At 32.0% G+C, this 24,917-nt stretch overlaps 5 protein-coding genes and 1 long non-coding RNA gene across 28 annotated transcripts in view; 3 read left to right on the top strand and 3 right to left on the bottom strand.

The window, feature by feature from the left end:
* LOC119600976 overlaps positions 1-827 on the bottom strand; it is a 43,063-nt gene extending 42,236 nt beyond the window's left edge. For 13 of the 20 annotated variants that reach the window (XM_037951643.1, XM_037951625.1, XM_037951663.1 and 10 more), the window contains exon 1: positions 554-827. The gene's annotated coding sequence lies outside the window, so the exon portion shown is untranslated. Of the gene's footprint in view, positions 1-473 lie in introns of all 20 variants that reach the window. The other 7 variants (XM_037951601.1, XM_037951720.1, XM_037951737.1 and 4 more) reach the window with 5 other exon arrangements.
* A 2,517-nt stretch (positions 828-3,344) lies between these two features.
* Positions 3,345-5,781, top strand: LOC119601069 (putative defense protein 3). Its single transcript, XM_037951777.1, has 3 exons — positions 3,345-3,684; positions 3,754-3,973; positions 5,553-5,781. The coding sequence occupies exons 1-3, from the start codon at positions 3,474-3,476 to the stop codon at positions 5,620-5,622; spliced, it is 501 nt and encodes a 166-aa protein (XP_037807705.1). The 5' UTR covers positions 3,345-3,473; the 3' UTR covers positions 5,623-5,781.
* A 2,976-nt stretch (positions 5,782-8,757) lies between these two features.
* LOC119601053 (probable phosphoserine aminotransferase) lies at positions 8,758-10,243 on the top strand. The gene is made up of 3 exons (XM_037951757.1): positions 8,758-9,008; positions 9,097-9,773; positions 9,841-10,243. The coding sequence occupies exons 1-3, from the start codon at positions 8,964-8,966 to the stop codon at positions 10,211-10,213; spliced, it is 1,095 nt and encodes a 364-aa protein (XP_037807685.1). The 5' UTR covers positions 8,758-8,963; the 3' UTR covers positions 10,214-10,243.
* On the bottom strand, positions 10,224-11,852 carry LOC119601062 (guanosine-3',5'-bis(diphosphate) 3'-pyrophosphohydrolase MESH1). The gene is made up of 4 exons (XM_037951767.1): positions 11,714-11,852; positions 11,032-11,276; positions 10,738-10,932; positions 10,224-10,381 (listed from the first exon to the last, which is right to left on the bottom strand). The coding sequence occupies exons 2-4, from the start codon at positions 11,251-11,253 to the stop codon at positions 10,265-10,267; spliced, it is 534 nt and encodes a 177-aa protein (XP_037807695.1). The 5' UTR covers positions 11,254-11,276; positions 11,714-11,852; the 3' UTR covers positions 10,224-10,264.
* Positions 11,853-12,985: 1,133 nt separating this feature from the next.
* LOC119600582 (pyruvate kinase) lies at positions 12,986-24,865 on the top strand. 3 transcript variants are annotated; one of them, XM_037950926.1, is made up of 4 exons: positions 12,986-13,201; positions 22,869-24,264; positions 24,334-24,490; positions 24,556-24,865. In XM_037950926.1, exons 2-4 carry the CDS (start codon positions 22,887-22,889, stop codon positions 24,566-24,568), a joined length of 1,548 nt encoding a protein of 515 aa, XP_037806854.1. In that variant the 5' UTR covers positions 12,986-13,201; positions 22,869-22,886; the 3' UTR covers positions 24,569-24,865. The 3 variants fall into 3 exon arrangements, with proteins under 3 accessions (XP_037806854.1, XP_037806837.1, XP_037806845.1); XM_037950909.1 differs by lacking the exon at positions 12,986-13,201 and adding an exon at positions 15,088-15,577; XM_037950917.1 differs by lacking the exons at positions 12,986-13,201; positions 24,556-24,865 and adding an exon at positions 15,110-15,577 and having other exon boundaries at positions 24,334-24,494.
* Positions 15,575-21,462, bottom strand: LOC119600621. Of its 2 annotated transcripts, none has more exons than XR_005231157.1 (3): positions 21,414-21,462; positions 15,895-16,223; positions 15,575-15,831 (listed from the first exon to the last, which is right to left on the bottom strand). It is a non-coding gene; the product is annotated as an uncharacterized LOC119600621 (long non-coding RNA). The 2 variants fall into 2 exon arrangements; XR_005231156.1 differs by having other exon boundaries at positions 15,895-16,213.
* Positions 24,866-24,917: the final 52 nt, after the last annotated feature.

Here is a 24,917-nt window from a genome sequence, read left to right as displayed (position 1 = left end):
ATGGCATGGCATGACATAGCACCCAAATAACACATATAAACACACACATACACTTATGTAGTTTTATGCATACTTCTATGCATGTGAATGGCTCCAAACAACTGAAATAGCAAAAACAGCATTAAGAAAGTCGTCACGTGAAAATATTGGAGTTTTTCTTCATTTTTTCACTTTTATTGAGTTCAAATCTTAAAAACGATTTTTCAACACACACACACACACACACACTAAAAAAGTTAAATGCACGATTGTTTTACACATTTTTCTCGTATATATTTCATGTAGAGCTACTTAGATTAATAATATAAAGTTTTGTTTTTAATTTAAATAAATATTTTTAATTTGTTTAAACCAATTTTTTAGTAAATATTTATAGTGTATGTTAGATTGGAGAGACATAAATAATTATTGTATATATGTACATACATATTATATGTACATATATACGATATACATATAGTACATATACATACGTTTGTATATTATATATGAGTTTATATATTATGCATATATTTTTTAATATATTTTCTGTTTATTTTAATAACTATACTACCGTTGTTTAAAATTAATCCTTGTTTCCAATGGAAATATTTTAAAAATTTGTTTTTTTTTATAACTTTGCTTAAATTTAGGCCACTATCATAAAAAAGTTTCTAGGCTCCTTGTTTTTTCTTCAACTTTTTTTTTCTTTTTACTCCACTTTTTTAATTAGTTTTTTTCTTGTTTATGAATTTAACCGTTTTCTAAAACAGAACGTTTAAGCGTTGAAACAGCTCACTTACGTCTGAATGGTGACGGCAGCGTATGATGTGAATTTTCTTTTAACAAATTGAAATGCGAACTTATGTCCTGTTTCCGCATATTAGACTGCCAATTTTTCGCTCTTTAAATCTCGTGTTTTTATAAAAATTTGACGCATGCGTTTGTCGAATGAGAATTTTAACTCGCACATCATAACAAATCAAATATATTGTTTTTTCCACTTACTAAAGCGTGCAGTTTGACACAGTTTGTTATTTATTTTTTATTTGGCCCTTTCATCACTTGTTTTGTTTTTGATTTTCTTAACAACTCCCTGCCGACACCTTTTCCACGAAAAAAAAAAATGAAAATATTAAGTCAAAATCAATACTAAATTCAAATTATTTTTAATGCCACAATTCCAACAAATGAAATCAAAAATATTTAAATTACATTTAAATAATAATTTAAATAAATAAATCTTGCTTTAGATTTGTTAACAGAAGATTTCATTTATTTAAAGTTCATTTTGCAGGTTTTAACTAAACAACATCTACTTAATCATTGTTGGGGTTAAACGAGAATTTGCTCGGAAAATAACGAAAAATGTAATATAGTAATATGTATGAGTTTATGGTAATTAAGAAACACTTTTTTTACCCGGCAATACTGAGAACTAATTCCACATTTGTTGTGTGATATTTTAAGAATCATTCATTGGATTCAATCACAAACTCGCTAACTCATTAAAACATTTTATAATCGAAAAGTGTCTTTCATTATTATAAATTTAGTGGCCGCGAAATTAGTAGTTCCATGAGCTGTTGGGTTTGTACAGTGTACACAGATTTGAACAAAATGTATTTGCAGTGTTGTGAGAGTGTATTTAATATATTAACTCTTGTACAATTTCGAAAAAGTAGAGAACACCCGACACAAGAGAGAGAGAGATAGAGTGAGAGAGAAGTAAGAGACGTTGAGAACTATTTGGTTTCACCTTCCATTTGCGAAAAATGTGTTCCACAATTTTAAGTAAAGAAATTTTCAATATTACATCCTGTTTGCTACGCACAGTAGGTTCGATGGCAATTAAAGTGGCGATTAATTCGGGAGAGCCGTAGTTTTAATATGTATATTTTAAAATTTTTTTCAACAAATTAGTAAAAATTCATTAAAAGACATCTTCTTACAAAAACTTTTTTTAGGTGAAATTGTGTAAATATTTCAGTTAAATAAGTGCTCAAATTATTCTGGACGATACAGTGGTGTTGGGGGACACATGTCTTAATTCTTCCAGTGGGAACATATGCAATTCCCATTTTCGGGCCACTTAAATTTAAATTGACATAAATAATAAAAATTATATTTTCTTATTTACGAAATAATCATGAGTGTAAATTTTACTTTCATAAATAATTTAATTTCTTAGTGCATGTATTATATTGCAGTTTAGTCAAACCTGTCAATGAAACTAGAGAGAATAATCTTCAAAAACTATTCAAATTGTTACCCACATCCTCGATAAATTCGTTTTGAATGAGCTTTCATACCAGAAATAAATTTCAATATTTAAGTGAAATGTACTAGATCTCTTCATATTCGATATCGAATGACAAAATGGAAAAATACAATTAATTTTATTTTACAATGATTTAAAAAACAATTTAAACAAAAATACGTTCATTGTATTGGAAAAACTTAAAAACGAGGACTAAGACTTTTTGCATTATTCTATTTCTGCTTGCAGAAAAAAAGTTTGAAGTATTTTTTTTAAAATACACAGTACAAACATATTTAGTTGCGTTATGTGTTATATACTATGAATGAATGAGATCTTAAAAATACTCATTCTCATATGTAAGGAATTCCAAAAATACAGACTGTAATTACACAATACGATGTATTAAGTATCTATGAATGTACGTTCATATGTACATATGTATGTATGTAACAGTTATGTTGGTAGTAAGCATGCATTATTGGTTAGTTGGTTCGCTGACACGCTGGTTGCCTGGCTGTTTGGTTAGCTGACCGGCTCATAGTATGAAATATTGACTGGCGTTAATGTATGACCCAGTTAGAGCGTATTATATGCACGATTACATACATACATTCATAATGTATTTATGTAAAAGTATTTTTTGTTTTTCTTAGATTTCAAATTCAGTTTAATACTACTAAACGATGTCGCGCTAAAGTAATTTCCGCAGGAGTACAAAATTTATTAATTAAAAACTGGTTACGTTTTGCGAAGAGAAAAAATCAAAGTACATAAATGGCCAAAACTTGGAAAATACACCATTAGATTTATTTCTTACACACAAGATTTAGAAAAAATAGAAAAATCCAAAAGCAGAACCATTTCTTGACATGACAAGTTTTTTGATCGTTGTTGCACTTTTTGTCAATTTGTCTAAAGGCAAAAAGGTAAAATCAAAAGCTTTTATATCATCGATTGTGTGTGTGTATTGCCATAAAGACATGAAGCAAAAAGCATTCACACAATTCGCAACTCAAGCTTTAACTATGATTTTATTTGGTACTCGCCAACTAAACCAAAGCTTCAATTCCAAACGAAAATATTTAATAAAAGCCCAGGCCTTAAGGCGAAGTAAAAAGATTTTCAGTACAGATTTTGTTAAAAGAGCATCGAAATTTATCTGCAACCCAAAAAAGAAATTATAATTAGCGTTTGTCTTGTTGAGTGAAATAATAGTTCAAAATAATTAACAATGAATTTTTCAAGTGCCATACAAATATTAAGCATCTTATCTTTAATCGTAGTAATTAAATCATTCCCGGACGGTGCTCCTTCCGATACTTGTGTTAAGAAACGTCCGAATCAACCAAATCATGGACAAGCCAGATCTCAACCGCTTGATAAAAATCCCTACGAAGTAGTGGCCAGTTCAGAAACATTTCATCCTGGTCAGGAAGTAACAGGTAGACAGACATAAATTGTCTGCAAATTTCTAAAGTGACTAAGAAAATATATTTGTTATTTTTGTGTAGTGGTCATTTATCCGCATGGTAAACAAGAGTTGTTCCGTGGCTTTTTCCTTCAAGCACGCGATGCTGATTCTAACGAATGGATTGGGGAGTGGCAACGCAGTGAGAATACAAACACTATACCAGAATGTTCGGCCATAACACACGGTGACAATCGCGACAAGCTGGCAGCGAAACTGATATGGAAAGCTCCACAGAACAAGCGTGGACGAGTTTATTTTACGTAAGTAAACGTCTGCTTTTTTAAATGCATTAAGTCAGGCAACAAATTTGATTAAGTTACAAATAGTTCTGAATATGGTGTACTCTAGATCTGAAGACTTAAGTTGCAAAAGTTATATCTACATATATATGTACATACATATGTCGAGTTATTTCGATCTATTGTCAACCATATTAAGAACAGCTTTTAATTAAATGTGAGCAATGAAAAGGCATAGTCGCAATGCATTCTTTATATTCTTTATATGTTGAGCTGTAATAATGAACAAGTTTCATAATTAATTACTTTTATTTTTTAAATTAAAACTTGCCTCTTCGGTGACCATTGTACACATATCCAGTTTGGCTTAAGAAACAAGAAATCAAATTTGGAATGAAACTAGATACGTTAAAAATTTCATGTCAATGAATTTGCAGCTAATCATTCAACGGTCATTGATATAATTGTGAAACTCCCTTTAATAAAATATCAAAGCACGTTCCTTAATTTGTTAACACGAATGTTAAACAATATTTGGAAATTTAATTTAAAATATTATAAACAATATTAATGTCTGTTAAAAATAGTTTTGAATTATAACATTTTAATTAACGTTTTGAATGTGTTGATCATCTTAATGATCCACTTATCTCTGTTTCACTTTTATTGATACAAATCTTCGAAAGAATGAAATATGATATAAATATTTTATCATGGAATGAAATAAATTTAAAATTAATTAATTCTCAATTCGGATTAAAATTATAATTTAATGTTTAAAGGAATATATTCTGCATTCAATTAATAACACAATTCAATTAATAAAGGTATCTTCGCCCTGTTATAGCCCCTCAAATATTTTTCTAATCCTCTGCCCTTTAGAAAAGTAAACATTGGTTTCCGTATTTTGATTTTTTGTAAAATTTTGTTGGCATGTGTAATCACTGCGATTTAATTCAACTACATCGAATGCTTTAAGAATGATAACTCAATGAATGCTTTAAAGAACTGAATATTCCATAAGAGTGTGTATCTTTATTAAGTTTTTACTAAGAATTTTGAAATAGAACTTATATTTTATATATATGTTTGTATGTATATGCAGGTGGAAAGATAAATATTTGTGTGCATTTCTTGCATTTCATTTTAGTAACTTTTAATTTTAACAAGTATGAGAGTGTTATATTCAGCGTTGACGAAACTTTATGTCCTTCCCCATTGTGTATTTTTATAAATATTATTTTTTAAATTTAAAAAAAAGACATACAGACAGACATAGCTTAACCGACTTCTTAGTTTATCGGATCGAAACTTATATTTTAGAAATTACAAACGAAATGACAAACCCTTTTCACGTAGATGAAGGCAAAAAATATAATATAACAATTTATAAGACTTTGTAAAGTTGAAAACAAAATATGAAATAATTTCATGAAAAATATAAAAATCAGACCCGCTTTTATAAGAAAATAAAAAAATGAAACCAATATTAAGAATTTTGGGCACAATCGTATGTTCCAATATATTTAATAGCATGACTTATAAATTTTTAAAAATATGTATTTTTATATCATATTTATTTTTCTTTTCTTTCTTTTAGTGGCACAGTTTTAAAAAGTTATGGCACTTTCTGGAGCGATATTATTGGCAAAGTTCAGAAACATCAATAATATTTTAATAAATTTTATTTCAATGATAATAAATATTTTTAAAATCATATATACTATATTACTGTATTAAATTAATACAAACTAATAATTCATTGTTTTTTCTAACATGTTTGCCAAATTTGCAAAATTTCATTAATACTGATTTGTAAATAAAAATAGACTTATTAAATAAATTGTATATTATTGAAAGGTAATTGTGTACAAAGAGAGTAGTAGGTATTATATACTATTTAGTATGACATTAATTATAAAATTAGTGGTGCCATTGCCGAAATAATTAAATATCGGTATTATTTTACTATTTTAACATAATTGCATACTTTTAGGCAAATTTTTATTCACAGCGAAATGAAATCAAAATTTGTAATTACAAATATTTTATAATTTAGAAGATAAGATTTTAGATTGCTGCTTATCTTCAACATGATTTTAATTCTGATAAAAAAAACGTTAATAATTATGTCGAAAGTGTCATTATTATTTTCAATATTAATTCAAACCTGCCTATCACTATGATGAACTAAATTAAATCCACTAAATTAATTTGTATTTATCACCAAGATTTATTTAAATCGATATGCGAATAAATACGAAAATAATCATTGTTGATATAAACATGCACAATATGTATGAATACAACAACATATGTATGTATGTTCCGTCGTAATGCTGTCACGCGTCGTCTGATCAGAATATTTCAACTTAATTAGTTGTAATAAATGCTAAAGTATATTCATTCACATTGTTTAAATATTTGAAGAAAAGACTTTGTTAAGAACCTACTAAAAATTGAAACATACCTAAGTTTGATTTGATTTGGCGATAAACAATCAATAATTGTTTCAATTGTTATTTAAAATATAATAAGCGGATAAAACTAGAAATAGTTACCATAGGAAATTTATAAAAATTTCTTTTAAAAATGTTGTTGTAATGCTTAAATGTGCTGAGTAGTTAATATTAAAAGTAATAATTGATAAAAATTTCCTAATTGTACTGGCCCGATACTGTAAAAGGTGTTTAAAATATTCCATTAAAAACAAAAACAAATGTAAAGATTATTTTTAAAATTAAATTAATAGACGATGTATCAATACCGAACTGATAACAGACGTTTTATAAAATTGTTTATGCTGATCCAGACGTTGAGGGGTTGTTAAATAAATTTTAGGACTGATACAAGTTCTTCTGATTGCATTAATTTTGAAACCAGTATACAATTTTAGGATTTTATGGCTGAATAATTTTTGAAATCTAAAAGATTTTAAATTTAAATTAATGAGCTAATCGCGGCTATATTTTCTAAAATTAAAAATAATTTCAAAAAAATGTCCAAAATTCTGTCATATGATAAATTCCATATTTTTAAAACCTTAAAAGTTAAATAAAACTTGCTAAAAATCGGAGTTATGTTAATATGTTGTTGCAAATTTTAATTGAATTTTTTTTTTGAAACGACCTACGCAAATTTTGTTTTTTATTTGTATGTATGTATGTATGTATGTATGTATGTATGTATAAATTAATAAATATGTAGTATATACAATATACATTTGTACTTATTTTTTACAAGATTCACATCAAGAAGAAACAATTCATACACATAAGAAATGGTGTTGTTGTGCATATCTATGCATATTTTGGAGGTAATGACTCGGTTGCCATAACTGGTTTTTTGCTTTGGAGCACTCTCACTCTCTTTGTTCTCTGTTTTTATGCCCTACACCACTTTAGTGGGGAGGGTATATTGGGTTTGTGCTGATGTTTGTAACGCACAATAATATTGGTCCTATACACACCTTAAAGTATACCAATCGGCTTAGAATCATTTTCTAAGTCGATTTAGCTATGTCCGTCCGCCTGTCCGTCCGTCCATGTAAACCTTGTAATCAAACTACAGGTCGCAAGTTTGAAAATAATTCAATGAAATTTGGTACATGATCTTCTATTGTCATAGGGACGAAGCCTATTGAAAATGGTTAAGATCGGTCCATTATTTCACCTAGCCCCCATACAACTGAACCTCCGAATAGGGCTTGTAAACCTTGTAATCAAACTACAGGTCGCAATTTTGATGATAATTCAATGAAATTTGGCACACGATCTTCTATGGTATCGCAGACGAAGCCTATTGAAAATTATTAACATCGGTCCATTATTTCACCTAGCCCCCATACAACTGAACCCGCCGAATAGGGCTCTTAAGTTCATAATTATGATTAATATGCTCATATCTCGACAAAAAGCTGCAAAACCAAGTTCTATACTAGCCTTGATGACCCTCAAAAATTTTATAGTTATAGGGTCTCATTTGACCATAGCCCCTATACAAAGCCCCCTTCAAAATTGGACTTAAATGTCCACAATTTCATTCAACAATAAATGGCTTAATTATATCTGAGGCAAGGTATAATTCAACTTAAATGCTTTATTATGAAAACTAAATCACATTTTAATTTTGTAACAGGTGTAGGGCATTATATGGTCGGCCTCGGCCGACTATAATTTCTTACTTGTTTTTATTTGTAAATGCGCTTCCATTATCCAGTGTTGCCACAGACAAGGTTATAATTTATTATTTATTTTCGGACAAAGATTAAAAGTTTTTTTTTTTTTTTTAATTTAACAGTTTTATTTAAACAAGTTAAAAGTACATAATTACAAAAGAATATCGTAAATCCTATAGCTTCTACTTTATATGTACTTTAGCAAATTTCTACACGGAAATCGGAAAAGATCCTTATACTAATTTTCGGGTTACTTAATGTTCTGTTTTTACTTGGTTTGAAAATAAATTTGTCTGTTATAAATTTCTCAATGTCTGGTATTTTTAACCTAACAATATATTGTCAGTTTTTATACAAAAAGAATTTTAACCTGCAGAATATCTTGTGGTTAGACTATAACCGGATGTTAAGATAATGAGCCTAAATGCTCAAAAGTATATTTTCCTGTTAAGAGGATAAATACGACTAATTATGAATCACATGCACAGGATTTCAGTTATACACTGACATAACTCAAAAATCTCTGACAAAATTCCACAGATTTTTTATCAGTAAAAAAATAATTTGATCCGTTTTTGTGTAACTACATAGAAATCGGCAACACTAAAATTATCGCATGTTGTTTTTATTGTCGTTAGCTTGTTGAACTTGTCTGTGTGTCTCAATTAATCGACAATTTTCCAATGTCCAGAATCAACCGGCTCATGTTTACGTTCAATATATAAACTACCGATCACTTAGTTACAAAAGTGAAATACAGGCGAACAGTCAGTCGTAAAGCGATCGCGCTAATTGGATTATAAAGATTATTAAGACAAACTTGATATTAGAAAAATGGTTATCAACTTTGCTGCCGGCCCAGCTAAATTACCCGAAGAGGTAGGCAATGCATACATAAATACATATATGTACAAAATGCATTAATATTTTGTCATGTATGCTTAAAATAAATATTATACATATTTAGGTTCTAAAAGAAGTACAGCAAAATTTACTAAATTGCAATGGCAGTGGAATTTCAGTAATGGAAATGTCTCATCGTTCTTCAACGTATGATAAAATCCAAAAAGACGCCATTAACACGTTGAGGGAACTTTTAAATGTTCCAAATAACTACAAGATATTACTTATGCAAGGCGGAGGTACTGGTCAATTTGCTGCTGTAGCCATGAATCTTATTGGACGCACTGGCACTGCTGACTATGTTGTAACAGGGTCTTGGTCGTCAAAGGCAGCTAAAGAAGCCACACAATACGGTAAAGTTAACTTAGTTTTGCCCAAATTTGCTAAATATACGACAGTTCCTCGCATGGATACTTGGAATTTGGATTCAAATGCTTCGTATGTCTACTATTGCGATAATGAAACTGTTGATGGCGTAGAGTTTGACTTTATTCCCGATATTCCCAATGATGTGCCCCTGGTTTGTGACATGTCTTCAAACTTCCTATCCCGCATGTTTGATGTAAAAGGTTTTGGTATTATTTTTGCTGGTGCACAAAAAAATATTGGACCCTCAGGAACTACCGTGATTATTATACGTGAAGATTTGTTGGGTCATCAACTCAAGGAAACGCCATCTGTATTAAATTTCTCATTAATGAATAAAAATGACTCTCTATTAAACACCCCGCCTACTTTTGGGTACGTAATTGTATTAAGTTGTTTATAATTGTCTCAAAAACTAATAATATTTCCAATAATTTTACAGAATTTATGTTATGGGTTTGGTATTTGAGTGGATCAAGCGTAATGGTGGCCTCGAAGGCATGGCCAAAAATTCTGATGTCAAGTCTAAACTTATATACGATATAATCAACAAATCGAACGGATTTTATTATTGCCCAGTGGATGCTAATGTACGTTCTCGCATGAATGTACCTTTTCGCATTGGCAGTCCTCAGGGCGATGAAAGTCTGGAAAAAGCTTTCTTAGCAAAAGCCGAAAGTGAAGGCATGATTCAACTAAAAGGTCATCGTTCAGTTGGTGGTATCCGAGCATCTCTATACAATGCGGTCACAATCGAAGAAACACAAAAATTAGCAAATCTTATGTTGGAATTTTATGAAAACAATCGAAAATAAAACAATTCCATAGTCTATAGCATATTTAAATGCCTGTTTCATTTATTCATTTTACAATAATTGACGTTTTTTAAAAATCTCATCCAATTCATTTTCAATTTCCTTGTTCGTTCCACGTAGATTGTCGACCACCTTTTTGGCCCATATAAAATATTCTTCACGACGTTGCTGGAAATATCGTACAAAGTAAAATTGAGAATATGTACAGTATGAACAATTAAATATCTTAGACATGAAATTAATGACGCTTACTAAACCATTGTTGAAAATACTACTGCATTTGGAGCATTTTTGCAATGGAAATTTTCATATTGATTATCTCTAACGGATATATTCGAATTTGTATGTTATCCTCTTTTGTATTATAAAAATACGTTTTTGCAAATTTAAAATTTTTTGCAAATGCTTTATTTAGATTTTTTCGAATATTAAATAATATATAGTCGCAAAATTGACCCTAATAATTTGTAAATATACCGACGATATTAAAATGATATTTCATGATTTAATAAAAAATTACTTACCTCTGTCCAGCCATTCGGCAATATTTGCTCTAAATCCCGTAAGTTGTCCAATTTATCAGCTAACTTTACAAGCTTAGCTTTTGTACTCGCATTTGCAGCATGTTCTACCTGTAATTGTTTGCGGACTTGTTTTTCTAAAGTCTTATCATCGGTTACCTCACGTACTATATTGCATATTTCTGTGCCAAAGAGTTCCTTGTATAATAAAAAAACAAGAAGTGTTTAATCTACAAATCTAGTTTTGTATAGAAAAGACAACTTAAACTTGAATTTATCTAAATTTATGTAAATTACCTCAATTTCTCCAAAAGTCGTATCAGTGTCTTCAACGGTATCATGCAACAAAGCTGCCATTAGTACTGATTCGTCATCTATTTTACCCTCCACTGATAAAATTGTGGCAACATTTATAGGATGATTGATGTATGGCGTTTGATATGCATTTTTTCGTCTTTGATCACGATGTTTAAATGCAGCAAATTGTAAGCATTCCATAAATTTATTAGATGGTGGCATTGTTTAAACTTTAACCAGAATAACTTGTAAAAATAATGATTTATTATTTAAAATATACTTTATTTCCACGCAATAATAGTTGGACATTTAAAAAAATTTATAAATTAGTTATATCAAACGAATATTTCCATTTGATGGAGTACTCTATCATTGTGAACGTAGCTTTAAAGTTTTGGATATATACAAAACAAGAATTGGTGCTTTAGTATCCTACTCTTAATAAGGGGATACGATTCATATGACCGTTCGTTAGCTGGACCAATCTCAAAAAAGATATTTTTTTATTTATTGCTTCGATTCTAGGAAAATGTACAATGTGGAGATCGTTTAAAAATCTTTTTGGGAACCATTACAAAACATAAAAAGGTAAATTTTTGGAGGTGTAACAAAAACACTATTAATGATTATACATATCTAGCGAAACTTGTGTGTAGCATTACTTTTAATTGATAGTATTTACCTTTCTTTTACATTGATTCAGTATTTCAAATATTAATTTACTTAAAAAAATTTTAAATAAATTATAATTTGTAGTATAAATATAATCCGTTTTAACCGGTAAAAAAAACAAAAATAGTACGCAGCTGACTAATGTAAACATTCTCATAGTTGATTTTATAGTAGTAAACTAAGTCTACACCCTGAGTAGTATTATATTATTCACTGAGAAATGATAACACATTAATTTATAACGGTTTCTAAAATATTAGGGGCTATAGTTGAAACGAAAAGTCGTCTTTTCGACTTTTTTCATTTAGTTAAAAGTCGACTTCTCGACTTTTTGCATTTTATGAAAAGTCGATTTTTCGACTTTTTTCATTTAATTAAAAGTCGACTTTTAAACTTTTCGACTATAAGTATTTTATAAATAGTCGACTTTTCGACTTTTTCCGACTTTTCGACTTTTTTGACTTTTCGATTTTTTTCGACTTCTTTCGACTTTTAGATTTTTTCGACTTTTTGACGACTATTTTTTGACTTTTTTCGAGTTTTTCCGACTATATTAGAGTTTTTTACTTTTTTCTACTTCTTTAAGATTTTCGACTATTTTTGACTTGTTTCTACAATTTTCGAGTTTTCGACTTATCGACCTTTTTCGACTTTTTCCGACTTTTCGACCTTTTTCGACTTTTTGACTTTTTACGACTTTTCGACTTTCTTCGACTTTTTTCGACTTTTCGACTTTCAGACTTTTCGACTTTTTCGACTTTTATTAACAAAGTCGACTTTTCGACTCTTTTCACAGACCATAGTCGAGTTGTCGACTTTTTTGGAACAAAATAGTCGACTTCGACTTTTCGACTTTTTTCGACAAAAAGTCGATTGTTCGATTATTCGAAAGTCGATTTATAGAAACCTAGTACATATGTATATAGAAACAACAGATAGATATAAAAAAGGGGTTTTCTGACAATTTTTATATGTAGTTTAACAGTAAATTGTTTCAAGTCTATATACAAGTTTAATTTAATTTGATTTATTTCAATATTAAACCTAGCCTATTGGACAGGAGTACAAATTAAAGAAAAATTACTGATTTTCTAAAAAAAAAAAATAAATAGCCCAAATCAAATTTGTAGGTTTAAAATTGTTTATTTTATAAAACTAAATACATACATCCGATTAATAAAATTTTCGACTTTGAGCGGGTAATTAATACAAAAAATGTCACCATCAGCGTTGACAAATAACATTACTCACAAAAATTCAACGAAATGGGGGAAAAGCTTAAAAATGTGGGAGCACTGGAAAAAAAGAACTTGCTACGGTTTTTGTTGATTTCATTTAGTTCTCAAGAAACTCTCATTGGAAATAGACTGTTAGACTTTGCTCTAACAAAACTGTTAAGCATTTATACGCGAGTGTGTTTTATTTAAACTCCAGATTGCATTCCGGCAAAATTACTACAAACTAATTTTGCAAAAAAATCAGCATTTAAATAAAAAAGGTAAAATAGTGTGATTTGTATTAATTTATAGCAATTGTTTTTAATAAATTGATTTAGTGGACTTTATTTTTTAAAAATATTATTTTTTTCTATACATTTACTAAGAAATGCCGCCTAGTAAATGCAAAGGTGAAATCAAAGTCAAAGCTCATACATATGCGTTGCGATTGTTTTTTGCTTTTTGTATTTCCCATTACGATTCTTAGTAAGTAGTAATAAATAAAATAAAAAAGAGGGAGGCAAGCAGGGAGAATTATTGAAAAGCAAAAACGAAGAAAGAGCTAAAGTTTGCAAAAAAACTGTAAAAACCTGTTTATTTATCATCACATCCATTATAATTTAATTCTTAATTTTTTATATTCAGACCTACATACTTATTTATTGATATTTGATGTTTTGTGTTCAGTTTACGATATTTTATTTAATTTTATTCAAGTATCAATACATTGAAACGATTGGTCATATGAATGTCCTTATATTTAAGTTCAAGGTCATATTTAATAACTTTTTAAAGACTGACAAATACCCCCTGCAGATGTACTAAAGTTACTTTTGAAATTAATGACGTATATACATAAATGTGTATTTACGATGTTGTACAAACATATTTCTCACGCAATATTTCGGTGAAAAGTTTTCAGTAAAAAAGCTTTCATCCGCACAAAACATCTTATTCATACATGTTTGTACGTGTGTACTTGCAAATATTATTCACAACTCTTCCATTTCTTTCTGTCGGCTTTTTGTTTTTACCATATTTTCGTTTTAACAGCTGGGTATTCACAGATCATGCGCTGACGTCATGATCATGCGAATTTGTAATCAACCACCAATGTTTACACTACAGACAAACATACATACCTATACCCATAACATTTAATCAATTTGGTGATTTGCTTTTCTGCATTATTTTATATTTCAGTTATAATAGCTTCATTTGTAATACATATAATATTTAATAGGAAATTAGACGAAGAAAAATTGTTAATGTTGCTAAAAAGAAAAATGCAATAAATAGGTAGGTACCTACCTAACAGTATTTTTATATCAATAAATAACATTCCAAAAATTATTTCAAAATAAATTAGGAAAAATAGAAAATTAAGAATTTAATTGTAGGTAGTTTTCCGCTTGTAAAATGAAAAAACAAGTAAGAAGATAATTACATCCGTATGAACCCAATTTCTTGATTCTCACTCCCAAAGATGAGAATTAAGAAATTTGCAAAAAAAAAGCTACTTCCTTTTGTACAAAATGTACTTACTAAAGCTTTATTTTATATCGCACAAACTAACCCTCAACGAATGACTGATGTAGATAGATTTTATTAATATGTACACATCATTATATGAATGTTCTTTCACATACACCTAACGACAAAAAATGCCGATATAAATTAAGTATGTATGTATGTGGGTATAGTAATAAAATATTACAGTAACATAAATCCCTAAAAAAGCACTAGTCTTTGGGTCCTCTTGAATTTATGATGTTTTATAAAAAAATTAATTTTTAATACATTTTTTGTAAATTTAACAAAAATTTAAAAAGGCTTTAAAGTTTTTTTTTTTTCAAAATGTGTAGCAGACCCTGGTATTACATTAGATACCTACATGTTAGAAAGTTTGCATTTTTTGTATATTGGTTTCCGAGATATTAAACATAAAAGTGAATACGATAAATTTATTTAATGACTAGGTATACAAATAAAAGAAACTTACTTAAAAGAATGTATAGGTATAGAGGAAATTTTTCTGTCATTGGTTGTATAAAAGTGCTTTTGGCCAGTATAATTTCGTTTTTCACTCTCGTTAATAATGAGCATTTACACAAAACAACACTACGAAAATATTGAGCCTTTATCATGCGCTCTAGATTTGGTGGTTAGTTGGTTGCAAGCATTAAAAGCCGAATCAATTGTCATTGAATTTTCTCATCGTTTGCATTGCGGAAAGTACCTACGACTTGAGTCTTTTTACTTAATAATTATTTTACAAAAAAAAAAAAAAAACTAAAAAAGTTATCAAAGATAAAATTGTTAAATTTTGTGACAATTGATTTGAAAATTAAAATCGTTATACTCAAATAATTAATTATACATATTTTTAAAAAAAGCGTGAAAATATTATCATTCAACCCAGACAAATCTTCCAATAAAAAATTTTGTCTGGGTTTCGTTCTTTGTACGTCCTTCGAAGGGCAACCAAGTTAAATAAATTTATCTGCGGTTTTAGTTGTCGGTTTGCTGCTCATAGTACAACATCGTCTAACTCTACATATTCACCAAGCAGTTTGCTAATTCAAGGAACAGTATCTCCCATACGCATAGGCAGAATGGTGAACACTACTATTTACGATGAACCTTCCAAGTTAAAGGTATACAAACAGTCATATTACATATTACCCAAAATTAGTTACACAATCACTCAATCCAATGTAAACCGGGTCAGGCAGATGGGCAAATAAATCGATATAGACAAAGTATGAGAATATTATAAAAAATTTCATATCGACTCGAGCCTGAAAAAGCTCAAGTTATGAAGGTCAAGTTTAATGATAATTTTTTCTTATTTCTTGCAAAGTCAAATTATGCAATTTTCTGTTAAATAGAATATTTTGAATGAAAACGGCTAAAAAAGAAAATAGAAAAAATGAGTGAGAAATTGTGCTGACAACTTATGTATTATATTAACCTTCAAATGCATTATTTCGTTCGTTCATTGTTTTGGTTTCGCTAAAATTTCCTCTGCTAAAATTGCAATTTGGTTTTGGTACGAAATTAATTTTAAAACAAATAAATTACAGCTGTTCAAAGAGAATAAAGAAGGAAAATAAATGAGAATATTCATACAGATCCCCGTTACGTATACGTCGTGTAGTTTGCATTTTTTTTTTTTTTTTTTTTTTTTTTTGTCGATTTTGGGATTACTCCGTGCCCCCTTAAAAAAAAACAAGGGATGGGAGATTTACTTGGCTGGTCCAAAGGGATAAAACGCCACCAACAATTTAAATCTAAAGTTCTCTAAAGTTTAATATTAGCCTCCTTAATAAAGTCCGTAATGAAATGATAATTCTCAATAGGTTCCTTCCTGAAAAATGACGTGGTATTATCATACTGCTCTAATACCGGATACCTCAAGCGGATGTGGTTGTATTTGGTACATTCGAATATGATATGTGAGTCGTCGTCAACTTCATTGCACAGAAGGCAAGTGTCATCATCCAAAACATGTAATCTAGCCAAAGTATGTGGACTGAAGGAATGGCCTGAGAGTATTCTGTTCAACTGTCTTATCTGAATAGCATTCATCCCCAAGGAGTTATGGTTGAACCAAGGTTTCCTAAGGAGACTTGGGAATATTTTTCCGAATTCCCGACCTTTCGTACGACTTAGATCAACATATTCTCTCTCCCACTCATCATGTAGTCTCCTTTCGATCTCCCTTATAGCTTCGTCTTTAGACCATTTTATTTGCAATGTCAGGCCATCTTGAGTGGCCTTTTTAGCTTCTTCATCAACACGTTCGTTCTCGAATATTCCCCTATGCGAAGGGATATAATGAAACTCAACAGTGGAAAGTGTAGGGCTGGAATCTATCAAATCATGAATTCTGGAACATGCCGCATTTGAAACACCGTTTTTCAAGGCCAGAACACCACTTTTGCTGTCAGTAAGTATCGCCAATTTCAGAAAGTTCATCTCCTTTGCAAATTCTACCGCCTTTTCCATTATGTGCAATTCCACCGACATGGATGACACTGTTTTCGACAATTTAAATCTCCTTACAGTGTTAGACCTTGGATGAAAGAAGGCTCCACCAGCTTGGTTCTCCATTATGGAACCATCAGTATATACCAGCTCCAAATTCCTGCTCATGATGTCGTTTTTTTTACTGAGAAATATTTGATTCACCTCCTGAGGATTCAGGTTCGCCTTGTTGCTATGATAGAAGTTTTCATATGTTCGCACTTTTCGGGATTCCACTGTAGAAGTACGTATTTGTTCCACGTCCAAGAGTACATTCTTGAATTTATCAAACATCTTGTAATAACTCGTGTCCAAAGGTTTCTCCAAGGTTGGGAGCAATTTTGCCAAAGGCATTTCCAAATGGAATAGTTTCACCAGATCTTTCCCTGCTGCCAGTTGAATTCTATATTTAGGGGGCAATTCGGCCGCTAGATGATATAAGACATGTACCGGGGTGGATTTCATAAGACCCAGGGCCCTTCTAACGTGGAAATTCGATTGAGTCTGAAATTTAGCCAGGGCTCTTCCGGAAAGGTTCGCAAAAGATGACGCAGCATATTCCAATTGTGATCGGGCATAAACTCTATAAAACTGGATGGCCCTTGCCGGATGTATTCCATAAAGGCAACCACTTGTCGTATTCAAAAACCTGCAAGTCCGGTTTATTTTCGATATTGCCTGCGTCACATGAGATAGTGAAGAATTATTCGCCGAGACTATCCTGCCAAGATATTTGATCTCCTTTACTTCCGTTAACATTCTACCATTGAAATTGAGATTAATTTGAGAACTCCTTCTACCAAATGATGTCACCGTGGTCTTGTCGTAGTTTATATTAAGGTCCAATTGTTCACAATCGTAAATGAATTCACCAAATTTGCGTTCCAGGATGTCCAACGCCTCATCCCAAGTTTCATCAAATGCAAGAATGAAAAAATCGTCCGCAAACTGAAAAATATACGTGTTTTCATCCTCTATGTTGTGAAGTGATGCCGTGTACAAATTGAACAGTATTGGGCTCAAGCCGCTGCCCTGAGCCAGTCCACGATTAGTCTTAGTTTTCGCATCGTGAAGATGAAGTGTACGGTCTTGGAGATATGATGTTAGCCACAGTACCAATTTACGATTAAAACCCATCTCCATCAATTTGGCTCCTAAGGTGTTCACGTTCACATGGTCATACGCTTTTTCTATATCAATACAAATCGCCACTACTTTCCGTTTTTCAGTTCTGAGGTATTGAACTGTATTTATCAAATCGTTAATGCATTGCGTCGTGCTCATATTCTTGCGGAAAGCAAAAGACCTTTCGGGTATGATCTTCCTGGAATTTGCGAATTGCTCCATATGTGGTTTCAACATACCCTCTATGCACTTGAGAAGTACTGGCAGAAGACATATCGGTCTATAATCAGTAATATCCACCGAATCTTCACGTTTAGGGATGGGGTGAACTTTTATATGTCTCCAGATATCAGGAATGTTACCAGAGATCCATATTCTGTTGAGCACTGCAAACAATTTCTTCCTGCCGCTATCCGAAAGATTTAAAAGCATTCTGTAAGTTATTCCATCAGCTCCGCCTGCAGAGTCAGGCTTACGAGAACTTAAAAAATCTTCGAAATCACTCAGATTCAAATTGATATCCTCCATTTGCACTAGTGGGTAATCTGATGGCACAAAGTTACTCGAGTCCGTGCAGGAGGTCATGTTATTCAAAAATTGAGTATTTTGCTGAGAGCTCCAGCTGTTATTCACCTTTTTTACTCGGTCATATTTCTTCAGGTTGTTCATCTGTCTCCACATCTTCTCCTGAGTTTCCGGATTAGACAATTCTTCCTGCAGTTTCCTAAAATGCTCGTGTTTCCTCTTCCTAATATGTTTCTGGAAGTTCTCATCCGCCTCAACAGCTATTATATTATTCTGCCATGATTTGTATCTGTCATTTTTCAGCCTGGCCGCATTTCTGATTCTGAAGAGCTTCTCAGATTCTTTATCCCACCAAGCCTTTGCCTTATAATGGTTTTCCCCATTAAGCGTCACAGTGCATGATTGGATAGCCTCCCTGAACTTACAGTTTATGCTCACAATATCATCTTCAATCTCCATTTTCCCTAGAGTATCAATAAGTTTGTTCCGAATTAGTTTACGCCTACTGCCACTGGGTCTGTTGTCAGGCTTCCATTCAAAGTTTATAGGTTTGTGATTGCTTCCCGTAATCCTTAGATCCAAAGTTCTCCATTGTATTAATCTATTGTTACTCCTGACCAGTGTTAAATCAATTGCAGATTCCCCGGATGGTCCTACAAAAGTCTTGGAGCCGTCATTCAGAACTGTGTAACCATAATTTCGTACTAAATTGTCAAGAGAGGCTCCCCTTCTGTCGGTATTCATATTTCCCCAAGAGGTTGACTTGGCGTTGAAGTCGCCACATACAAATGTAGTCAAGCGCGAATCTTCAAAAAAGGCCATGCTCCTCTCCACAATGTCCCCGAAATGTTTCACATTCACATCCGGTGGGCAGTAAATACCAGTAATATTAAAATTAAATGGAAGATTCAAAGTCGATATTGATATTACCTCACCATCCGTGTCAATTCTATTAATCATGAATCTTATATTCTTCCTCAGGTAAATGCCAACGCCTCCATATCCATCATTCCGAAAATTACCAATAAAGTTGTAGTTCAGTAAATTGGTACTTCTATTATCCTTCAACCAGATCTCATATAATACTGCACATTCAATGTTATTCTTCTCCATATATAATTCAATCAGTTCCTTGTTACCTTTCTTCCCCAAACTCTGTATATTATACTGTAAAAATTTCATAATGTACTAGTAATTCTTTGCAATCGCACCACTTGTGGATGCGATTATTTCATCTCTGTCCTTAGTTATTAGCGCTCTGTCTAAAGCTCTTGCAATTTCACCTACGAATCTTCTGTCATTGCTTGAAAGCGAGTCATCTCCCCATTTACTGAAGAATGAGTTCGCCAAGGTTTTTAATTGGGTAGCTAGTCTTTCCACCTCTGTAACCGAGTGGGGGTTTTCAATATCTCTCTTCTCCTGTAATACTATTTGGTTCTCTCTGTTAAGTTGTCTCCATTGATCCATATCTTTTCTTGCTCTCTCTTCCTCTCTAATCCTGTTGGGGTTTGATTTGGTAACTTTCGCAAATGATTGGTTTCTATGTACGTGTCTCGCTGCTTCAATAGAGTTATCAATGATCTTATCCGGTCTGGTGCGTAATTGAGGGAAATTCACCTCAACACCGTCATCACCTAATATTTCAAATCTGTTTCCACCTATGATACCAGCATATTTAGTTCTAGCCTCTCTGATGCTCAAGTTCTCCAGAATCATAATTCTCTTCAGATTCAACGCTTTCTCCCGAGCCGGACAATTGCGGTCGGTGGGTGGGTGCAAGTTCTTACAATTTGTACAAGTTATCATTCCCGTATCACAATCAGAATTCAAAGTGTGTTTAGTAAAGCATTTGCCACATGTCTTCTCCTTCTGCTTACAGTTGTCCGCCATATGGTTAAATTTAAAACAGTTGTAACACTGTCCGAAAGGAATAAAAGGTTTGGTTATCAATTTCGTAAAAGCAAAGTCCATCTCCTTCGGTATGTTCAGTCCTCTAAATACAACCTTTACCTTCATAGTGGCACATCTTTCGTTTCCATTCTTTCTCGTCATTCTTATCAATTTGACTATAGGCACTGGTGATGTTAGCATGGCTGATAATTCCTTCATTGAGATCTCTTCCGGTATATTAAAGACTATTCCCGTTTTCGTCAAAAGGTGGGCAAAGATTCTTGGGGTGTAACCTGCACTCTCCAATTGTTTACTATTCACAAAATTATTTGCTGCCGATCTCGATCTGAACGTCACCTTACATCTACTATAACCTATTTTAATAATGTTGTCTATATCTCCTACCTTGAGATCAAGTAGTTTCTTCGCAAGTCTATACTGATTAATTGGTGTTCTTGGTTCCGCTTTCGCTGTGTCCACGTATACAGTGAAGGGGCCTCTATGATCATCCTCATATACTGTTGGCATGTTCTGCGAGACGAAGACCAGCGGGTCCTCAGTTTCGTCTTCCTCTTCATCTGGAATTGTACTGTCACTTTGTTTTCGCTTTCTATTAGGCATGTGGTTTTCAGCAAATTTTTCAAAATCATTGTTCCTAGCATGAAATGATATGTTCGATTCCCCATTCGCAGTTGTGCTTCCAATTATCAACATTTTCTGAGGGGGTCCTGCCCCCCCTGGTTCCAGACGAGGTGTAACCCCGTCCGGGTCGTCCTCCATAATGTCCACTAAAAAGGCACCGTCAGAAGAGCAAACAGGTAATACCCACAGATGGAGTAGTAGAAAAGATGACTATAATGAAATCGTCCGTTAATGGGATGAAAATACAGTCAAAAATAATAATCAAAAAATCGAATTTCACACGGTATAAAAAAAAACACAAGTTGCGCGTCGGGCGTTCTTACACCGAATCGTAGTTTGCATTTTACTGTTGCATTTGATTCATATATTATTTTATTTGTTTATTTATATGTACATATTATACCTACATTTTTATACTATTTAAATATATGTACGTATTTATATACATATACTCATCTTTAATAGATAAACAAAGCAGCAAATTTAAAAATATAAATAAGAATTAATATTCAATTTCACGTTCAGTTTATTACTAAGTTAAAATTGATACCTATTTCTTAGTAATTAACAGCATTTACAAATTTTAGCTATATTTTTAAACTACAAATTAGGTATACTGATGGAAACTATAAAAAACATATCGCTTAAGACGGACTCAAAAAATTTAATAATTGTTTAACATGATATATACAACTATTATATTATGATTGTTTAACATTCAGTTGTTTTTAAACAGAAAATACCTTTAAGATAAGTACCGCTAATATGTTTCTCATCTAAATTTAAATTAAAACTAACATACATATGTAGCTGTCAATATCCTAATGATAAGTAAAATGTATAAAAAATAGCCTGACTTAAAATAAAAACTATTATCTTATCGAGGATTATGGAGACAATTAAAATGTGAAAAACTTGAAATCTGTAAAAGTTTTTTCGATATAAAATGAATCCCTTGGTTTGTTGTTAATAAATATTAAATGAAAAATTATAAAAAATGTGAAAGAGTATATAAAAACTGAATTTTTGAGTTTTATTGGTAAATATTTAGTTTTATATAGTACTAGCTATACCCAGTTTGCTTTACTATCCCACTATAGCTAGTCCGCCCATATTGTCCCCATATGTTCATGTGGATGTCAAAGTTGTCCATACAAAATTTGAGGACTCTAGCTGTTGCAGTTTCTGAGATATGTGATTTTAAATACTTATTATGTATGTGGGCGTGGCACTTTGCCCACATGAAATTTTAAAATAAAAAGTAGCCTATATTTCCCCATAAATGTTCACATAGATGTTAATGTGCTTCGTGCTAAATTTTAAGATTCCAGCTAAAATAGTTTCCCAAATAAACGATTTTTTGTATTTAATTCAAATATGAAGTTACGTGCCAAAGGGTCTTATTTTACAAAAATATACAATAAACAATTTTATAAAAAAATCGATTGTATATTCTTAATACTAATTTCTGCCTTTTTAATCAGTTTTGTAAACCGATATTTAATTTATTTGCACACGTAGCTCTTTTTAAAGTTGATCGTTTATTTAAAAATAAATAGTTTACACAATCAAATAATAATTTGAAAGCAATCCTAGAAAGCCTTCAAGTGATGATTAAATTGAAAGATTTTTTTAATTTAATTTTACTTAAAAAAATATTTTAAGTGTTATTTCTCTATACTGATTTTACTGTCATGTAAATGCTAAACTGAATATTATAATCTTCAATATTTCCAGAGAGACGAAGTACCTCAAATGATGGCCGCTCAAGCAGAATCTCAGTTGGAGCACATGTGCAAATTGGAGTTTGATGCTCCCGTTTCACAAATCCGTCTATCGGGTATCATCTGCACCATTGGCCCAGCTTCTGTTAGCGTTGAAATGCTCGAAAAAATGATGGCAACTGGCATGAACATTGCACGCATGAACTTCTCTCACGGCTCTCATGAATATCACGCTGAAACCGTGAGAAATGTTCGCCAAGCCGCTAAAAATTACTCTGAAAAAGTTGGCTATGAATACCCAGTAGCTATTGCTTTGGATACCAAGGGTCCTGAGATTCGTACTGGTTTAATTGCCGGTAGTGGAACCGCCGAAATTGAATTGAAGAAAAACGAAGTCATTAAATTGACTACTAACAAGGATTACGCCGACAAGGGTAGCAAGGACATCATCTATGTCGACTATGAAAACATTGTCAAGGTTGTTAAGCCTGGTAATCGCGTCTATGTGGATGATGGTTTGATTTCTTTAGTTGTCAGCGAAGTTTCTGGCGATACATTGACTTGCACAATTGAGAATGGCGGTTCTTTGGGATCCAGAAAGGGTGTCAACTTGCCCGGCGTTCCTGTTGATTTGCCCGCTGTTTCGGAGAAGGACAAGTCTGACTTGAAGTTTGGCGTTGAGCAAGAAGTCGATATGATTTTCGCTTCATTCATTCGCAATGCTGCTGCTATTACCGAAATCCGTGGTGTCTTGGGTGAAAAGGGCAAAAACATTAAGATTATTTCGAAGATTGAAAACCAACAAGGCATGCATAATTTGGATGATATCATTGCCGTCGGTGATGGTATTATGGTTGCTCGTGGTGATTTGGGTATTGAAATTCCCCCAGAAAAAGTATTCTTAGCACAGAAGGCTATCATTGCTCGTTGCAATAGAGCTGGCAAACCCGTCATTTGCGCCACTCAAATGTTGGAATCGATGATTAAGAAACCACGTCCAACTCGCGCTGAAATTTCCGATGTTGCCAATGCCGTTTTGGATGGTGCCGATTGCGTTATGTTGTCTGGTGAAACTGCCAAGGGCGAATACCCATTGGAATGTGTATTAACCATGGCTAAGACCTGCAAAGAAGCCGAAGCTGCTATTTGGCACAAAAACTACTTCGCTGATTTAGTAGCTGCCAACAAATTGAGCACTGTTGATGCTGCTCATGCTGTTGCCATTGCCGCTGTTGAAGCTGCCAACAAATCATTGGCCGCTGCCATTGTTGTCATTACTACTACTGGCAAATCCGCATACCTCATCAGCAAATATCGCCCAAGATGCCCAATTATTGCTGTTACTCGTTTCTCCCAAACCGCTAGACAGTCTCATCTGTACCGTGGTCTAGTACCAATTGTCTACAAAGGTAATACTTATAAAACTCATTTATAACGCATTATTGAAATTATTATATATATTTCGTTTTATTTTTTAGAACCTCCACTATCTGACTGGCTTAAGGATGTTGATGTTCGTGTACAATTTGGTGTACAAGTTGGAAAGAAGAATGGATTCATTAAAACCGGCGATCAAGTTGTAATTGTGACAGGATGGAAACAAGGTGCTGGTTTTACCAACACTATGCGCATTGTGTAAGTGTCAAAATTATTATTAAATATGAATATTGTTTTAATTTTATGCAATTCTTTTTTCACAGTCCTGTTGAATAAGTAAAGCGGAGAGTTTATAAAACATTTACGTCTTACATTGGCTCTGGAAGCTAATGAAAACTCTATTTGATATCTCTGTTGGATCACTATTAATCTGTACCTAATAAATACACACACATAATGCAAACATGAAGATGAGAACCAAAAACTATTCTGCTTCTGCATAATTGTTTAGAAACATTTATGTACGTCATTGGCACAATCTATTCTATACATAACTAAATTATTTTCTCCCCCTCATGTATTCGTAGTCTAATATATTATTGTGTTAATAAACGTTCAGTTAAATTGATAAAATTTGCATGGTATTTTATTCGCATTTAGTTTGAATTGTTTTTATAAATGGTCC

Source organism: Lucilia sericata, unplaced genomic scaffold (assembly GCF_015586225.1).
Source record: "Lucilia sericata isolate MDLA Ls3-8-SP2 unplaced genomic scaffold, ASM1558622v1 Contig000005F_arrow, whole genome shotgun sequence".
Classification (NCBI taxonomy): domain Eukaryota; kingdom Metazoa; phylum Arthropoda; class Insecta; order Diptera; family Calliphoridae; genus Lucilia; species Lucilia sericata.
The sequence above is the reverse complement of the archived record's forward strand: the minus strand, read 5'-3'. Positions and strand labels throughout refer to the sequence as shown.

Excerpts from the sequence above, each read along its gene's own strand:
- LOC119600582 (XM_037950909.1), top strand. The coding sequence starts at position 15,536 with ATGGTGAACACTACTATTTACGATGAACCTTCCAAGTTAAAG. Across the intron at positions 15,578-22,868 it reads ATGAACCTTCCAAGTTAAAG|AGAGACGAAGTACCTCAAAT; the intron begins GTATACAAACAG and ends CAATATTTCCAG. Across the intron at positions 24,265-24,333 it reads AGTACCAATTGTCTACAAAG|AACCTCCACTATCTGACTGG; the intron begins GTAATACTTATA and ends TTTATTTTTTAG.
- LOC119601053 (XM_037951757.1), top strand. The coding sequence starts at position 8,964 with ATGGTTATCAACTTTGCTGCCGGCCCAGCTAAATTACCCGAAGAG. Across the intron at positions 9,009-9,096 it reads CAGCTAAATTACCCGAAGAG|GTTCTAAAAGAAGTACAGCA; the intron begins GTAGGCAATGCA and ends ATACATATTTAG. Across the intron at positions 9,774-9,840 it reads AACACCCCGCCTACTTTTGG|AATTTATGTTATGGGTTTGG; the intron begins GTACGTAATTGT and ends ATAATTTTACAG.
- LOC119601062 (XM_037951767.1), bottom strand. The coding sequence starts at position 11,253 with ATGCCACCATCTAATAAATTTATGGAATGCTTACAATTTGCTGCATTT. Across the intron at positions 10,933-11,031 it reads CGACTTTTGGAGAAATTGAG|GAACTCTTTGGCACAGAAAT; the intron begins GTAATTTACATA and ends TTATTATACAAG. Across the intron at positions 10,382-10,737 it reads TGCCGAATGGCTGGACAGAG|CAACGTCGTGAAGAATATTT; the intron begins GTAAGTAATTTT and ends CGATATTTCCAG.
- LOC119601069 (XM_037951777.1), top strand. The coding sequence starts at position 3,474 with ATGAATTTTTCAAGTGCCATACAAATATTAAGCATCTTATCTTTAATC. Across the intron at positions 3,685-3,753 it reads TCCTGGTCAGGAAGTAACAG|TGGTCATTTATCCGCATGGT; the intron begins GTAGACAGACAT and ends ATTTTTGTGTAG. Across the intron at positions 3,974-5,552 it reads CGTGGACGAGTTTATTTTAC|TGGCACAGTTTTAAAAAGTT; the intron begins GTAAGTAAACGT and ends TCTTTCTTTTAG.